General features: G+C 36.0%; 1 protein-coding gene across 1 annotated transcript in view; it reads left to right on the plus strand.

The window, feature by feature from the left end:
- Positions 1–5068, plus strand: part of LOC149802625 (uncharacterized) — a 50714-nt gene extending 45646 nt beyond the window's left edge. The window contains exons 7-8 of the mRNA XM_089951946.1: positions 830–994; positions 1704–5068. Coding sequence (XP_089808072.1) covers positions 830–994; positions 1704–1915 — 377 coding nt within the window. The 3' untranslated portion in view covers positions 1916–5068. The remainder of the gene's footprint in view (positions 1–829; positions 995–1703) is intronic.
- The last annotated feature ends 932 nt before the right edge of the window (positions 5069–6000 follow it).

A 6000-nucleotide genomic window follows, 5' to 3' on the forward strand; every position in this document is an offset into this window, starting at 1 on the left:
GATACATGCTTCTAAATTAAACCCCTAATAGTAATTTGTAACAATTCAAAAGTTCACAACGTTTCAGATCTGTGTAGTAGTAAAGGCATCGTTTCACAATACGACATTAAAAACTGAATATGATGCTTGACATATCAAATAAAATACAAATATAACACTTACCTCTATGGCTGGAGAACAAAAATGGAGAACATTCACTCCTTGACAAGATCGAACAACCAGTGTGTCAGTTAGAAAACAGACTTGCCTTAAATCTACAGGAGAGTGAGTATTGGTAAGGGTAGGATACCCATGTATACTGTGCTTTTAGTGTATCTCAATGCAAGCGATCTACACGAGATACATTCTAGTTCACTTGCTTACCTAAAAATAACAGTTATCCACCCTAGGTAACATTGTATGCAAGTACGACGAAAATGATCAAATCATTCTAAGGCAAAACCAAGTTATTTCTTGCCTTATTTTGGGACACATACACAGATGAGGACTAAATTAAATTTAATTAACTTAAAATTAATCAACCTGTTAAAGCTTATAGAGTTTATCAAAAAATCCCTGTACAACATCACAATTAAGCATGTGCAGAGCTCAGGTTGGCAGAACAACTATGGCAGCGAAGGAATGAGACAAATTTGTACCACTCTAGCATACTTTTCTCAGTATGAAATCACCTTCATAGTGTTGCTGTGCTATAAAACACCCCAAAACCAATTTAGTTGATTTAATTTTAAGTTGAAGTGCACTTTTTTTTTTACAGACCTTATAGTCGTGCCAGTGTAATGTTTTTATTTATAGTAAACTCAAATTTAAATCTACAATTTTCTTACAGGATTTATGTCTGAGTCCTTAACAGAGACTTCTGTAGATATGGGATCCAAAAGAGGGTCTGAGGCTAGTAGCAGTAGTGACACAGCTGCTGTTCAGGAGATTTCCGCTGTCATCACTCCATCAGAGGACTGGGACTCTGAAATACAGGAGGTTTACTCTCAGTATGGTGAGTCTATCTTATGTATTGTGCTAGATATTTAGAAATATGTAATGGATTATATAGTAATTGTAATTAATTTTTTATTGTAGTAGGTTTACTGTTTCAGGTGGCTTGATTTTGAACAAAAATATTTATTGATGAAAGGAGATCAATGTGTTTAGGAAAATGATTGTTTTGGTTATGTTTTCCAAAGCAGCAGTACAAGGAGGTTTTTAGTACAGTGGTAATTGTAGTAGGTTAATTAGTACTTAGGTAATTATCATAAAGTATCTTGTCCACAGACACATTGCAGTAGCCAACAGAGCTGATTCAATCATAGGATTCAAATTGGCACCCTTTTGGTCACAGGTTTTACATGCTAACCACTGAACTACATTGTCTCAATGGAATATTTAACCAAAGAACCACTGAGGCTCAATTAATAAAGGACCCTTTCCTCCTCCAGTTAGAGGCATATCCAGGAATGTTTGTACCAATAAAAATGTCTTCCCTTTAAAAACCATGAGAAATTATACCCACAAAAATGAATAAATTCACTGGTGGTTTGCAGGAATCATTCCCTGCTTCAAAAGAGTACAATAAGTTCAATGTTACACAGTTTCTTGAACATTTAGATTGGTGTAAAATTATGTATTCCTGAGTTTTCTGAAGGTGTGTGTGACATATTTTTAAATACTTAGATTCATTGAAGGGAATTTATTCTTTTCCATTGCAGATTCGTATCCAATCCCAGTTTACTGCCACCCTCAGTCTGCTTATTATCAAAACAGTTCTGACGTTCAGTTCAGTTTCATCCCTTCTGACATTCATGAATATCCGTATAGAAAACAACCCAACACCTATCCAATAGAAGAGGACCAATTTGAGGACTGTGACTCCATTGAAGAGGGAGATAACTCTAAACATTGGATGGATAATTTATTATAGTGTTATATCACAACATTGTTAATATGTATTCCTTTTAATTTTGAGAAATTGAAGCATATTGAACTAAATAAAACTCTTGGATTTATGATGGCATCATCAAAAGTGAAGATGTACATCTGCTTAGAATAGTGTACTGAAGCCTTGCACACTTTCTCTTTCTTAATACATACATAGTGCTTCTTCCTATTCCCATACAGAGGGTGAATTCATGCTCTGAGATTTACATACGGGGGAGGGGGGGCCGAGTGGCTGAGTGGTCTAAAGCGCTCACCATTCTGGATCACTGCCATCTCACCTCTGTCTGCATGGGTTCAAGTCCGAGGCTCGGCTAGCGTGGGTACGTGGGAAAGCCTGCCAGTAGCTTCTCGTGGGTCGGTAGTTCTTCCCTGGGTTTTCCAAGGTTCTTCCTCCACCAGTTATACTGGCCACCATGTATAGCCTATCGTGTGCTGAAAAATGGCGTTAAACCCTAGAACAACAACAACAACAACATACGGGGAATTTTTCATTTTTAGGGGTACAGCTTTCATTAGGGAACAATGACTAGATGACTTATGCTTCAGCAAACAAATGTAGTAATTAACTCCAAATGAATGAAAATAAAATGTAAAACTGGTTATCCACATTATTGGTTCATCAGCGGCATTCTTGTATTATGCAAAAGCACTATGTCATATGAATTAGAAACTCATGTAATAACAGACATATTCCCATAATACCAAATGCTAGCTTTGTGCCAGTGGGTTTCAACCTCAACAAGTGCAATGGTAAAATACTTGTAAAAACTTGATAATCACATAAATCAGGGGAGTCTGGGGTGCTATGGCTGGTCAGATTTGATAAAAATGTTCTTCACTCAGGACTTGTGTATCATGAACTATGATACACATACAGTTTTACACTTACAAGATACCTGGTCTTTGGGCTGGTCTAATAGTTTTGACACCCCTGACCTGGACTGTGGGCTGGTCTAATATGTTTGACACCCCTGACCTGGTCTTTGGGCTGGTCAAATATTTTTGACACCCTTGACCTGGTCTGTGGGCTGGTCTAACATGTTTGACACCCCTGACCTGGTCTGTGGGCTGGTCTAACATGTTTGACACCCCTGACCTGGTCTTTGGGCTGGTCTAATATGTTTGACACCCCTGACCTGGTCTGTGGGCTGGTCTAACATGTTTGACACCCCTGACCTGGTCTGTGGGCTGGTCTAATATGTTTGACACCCTTGACCAGGTCTGTGGGCTGGTCTAATATTTTTGACACCCCTGACTTAAAAGGTCTCATTGCTCAGATGCAAAATGTCTCTTAAGTTAGCCCTTGATCTTTGTACAAAATCTTGAAATCAAACTCTTTCATCATCAGTAAGGGCTTAGTAATAATGAAGACTACAGGTTTTGTTACACTTATGTCAAATTGTTTTCACTTGATTTTCATGCATCCACAGATATTTCGTTACATGTGATTGAGGTTCAGAGAGTAGTAAATTCAGAAGAAAAAACTGCATACAGAGAAATCTTACACTAATTAAAGGAGATCAACTCTGCCTATTTTTGGCTCAACTGCTATAACAGAGAGAGCATGTTGTTTTGTTGCAGCCATTCTGTACATCAATAAGTCAATGTGTGTGTGTGTATGTGTTTTTAATCCCGAATCTGCTTTAGTGCAGTAATACATAAATTTAGAGTCATAAAATTTAAAACACTTTGTTGTTGCCATAAATAGATAACCTGATCAGACTTTCAGGTCTTTGCAGCAGTTGTTTAGTTTTTTATACATTTTGGAATCTTTTTAGAAAGTCTTCGTAGCATGATTGAGTTAAAGCTGGTCAAGTTTATTTGGTATGCATCCTTGTATTTATATGATGACCAGATTAGATTTTTATACCATCATAAGATTTTCCAAATTTGTTATCTTTGTTAATTTTTGGAAGGGGTCTGCAATCAAAACAAAATATCTCATGAGACTTTGCTCAGATATTTTTGCTTCTTTGATTGTAGAATATGCAGGGTAATAATTCATATTCAGAGTGTGCTGGCAGACTGTCAGACAGTCCAGAGGGAAACCACTCCTTAACCATTTTGAGAATGTATTGCCACACATGAATCAATAAACCACCCTTTGTTAGACATAATACAACTGTTAACTTTTGCTTTTTCAAGAACCATTTCAACAGTATTTAAAATCTTCAATATTTAAAATGATATCTCTCCAAAACTGTCAATCAATGAGTTTTAAAATTCTTGCATCTTGAGGGGAAACTACTGCTTGCATCTTTCTTTTGGAAAATAATTAATATTTATTGACTGCTGTGTAAAACCAAAATGAGAAAATTATATATATGTTACATTCAGTATGCTTAGCTTAATTACTGATATATGTGTGCATACTGTCAACTTGAATGTCAGTCTTAAATTTTGCTTTTGTATCTCACTTTTAAACCTTTGTTTCAGACAGTGGAGATTATTGAATTAATAGGGAATAAAAGCTTGCTTTTGGTGTGAAAATGGGCTTAAAAATGTATGGCAGGCAGGAAAGTTTGTAAAGATGTATGATGCCAAAAATTTCAACTGTTCTTGTTAAGTCATGATATCTTAATTAAAACAAGTACCAAGTAGTTTGTTCATGTTAATTTGGAATCATTGTTTTCTTGCACATTTGCAGCAAGCTCTGTTTTTTAAATATTATTTCATTGTTTTATTATTTGTAACCAATTTTTCCATGACATACATGCAAGTTACCAGCTCTGGTCACAAATAGTGATTTTTTTTTATTTGTATGCCTGTTCATTACTCATCATATCTATAGTTTTTAGCTCAGATGCAAAGCATGGTGGGAAATGGGTATTACCTTTTAATGTCAGAGTTTTGTGGTAAAGTTTTAGCTGCATATAAATACATCATTGCACTCTGTAGAATCTTTCACTGATTGAGAGATTACTATGATAAGCTTGGGAATCAAAGTTCACTGATTGAGAGATTACCATGATAAGCTTGGGAATCAAAGTTCACTGATTGAGAGATTACTACGATAAGCTTGGGAATCAAAGTTCACTGATTGAGAGATTACTATGATAAGCTTGGGAATCAAAGTTCACTGATTGAGAGATTACCATGATAAGCTTGGGAATCAAAGTTCACTGATTGAGAGATTACTACGATAAGCTTGGGAATCAAAGTTCACTGATTGAGAGATTCCTATGATAAGCTTGGGAATCAAAGTTCACTGATTGAGAGATTGCTACGATAAGCTTGGGAATCAAAGTTCACTGATTGAGAGATTGCTACGATAAGCTTGGGAATCAAAGTTCACTGATTGAGAGATTACTACGATAAGCTTGGGAATCAAAGTTCACTGATTGAGAGATTACTATGATAAGCTTGGGAATCAAAGTTCACTGATTGAGAGATTACTATGATAAGCTTGGGAATCAAAGTTCACTGATTGAGAGATTACTATGATAAGCTTGGGAATCAAAGTTCACTGATTGAGAGATTACTATGATAAGCTTGGGAATCAAAGTTCACTGATTGAGAGATTACTATGATAAGCTTGGGAATCAAAGTTCACTGATTGAGAGATTACTATGATAAGCTTGGGAATCAAAGTTCACTGATTGAGAGATTACTACGATAAGCTTGGGAATCAAAGTTCACTGATTGAGAGATTACTATGATAAGCTTGGGAATCAAAGTTCACTGATTGAGAGATTACTACGATAAGCTTGGGAATCAAAGTTCACTGATTGAGAGATTACTACGATAAGCTTGGGAATCAAAGTTCACTGATTGAGAGATTACTACGATAAGCTTGGGAATCAAAGTTCACTGATTGAGAGATTACTATGATAAACTTGGGAATCAAAGTTCACTGATTGAGAGATTACTATGATAAGCTTGGGAATCAAAGTTCACTGATTGAGAGATTACTATGATAAGCTTGGGAATCAAAGTTCACTGATTGAGAGATTACTACGATAAGCTTGGGAATCAAAGTTCACTGATTGAGAGATTACTACGATAAGCTTGGGAATCAAAGTGGAAAAGGAATTGAGGCTATAATTTCTTTCATTTCATCCAAAATAT

Source organism: Sinohyriopsis cumingii, chromosome 3 (assembly GCF_028554795.1).
Source record: "Sinohyriopsis cumingii isolate HCF-2022 chromosome 3, ASM2855479v2, whole genome shotgun sequence".
Lineage (NCBI taxonomy): Eukaryota > Metazoa > Mollusca > Bivalvia > Unionida > Unionidae > Sinohyriopsis > Sinohyriopsis cumingii.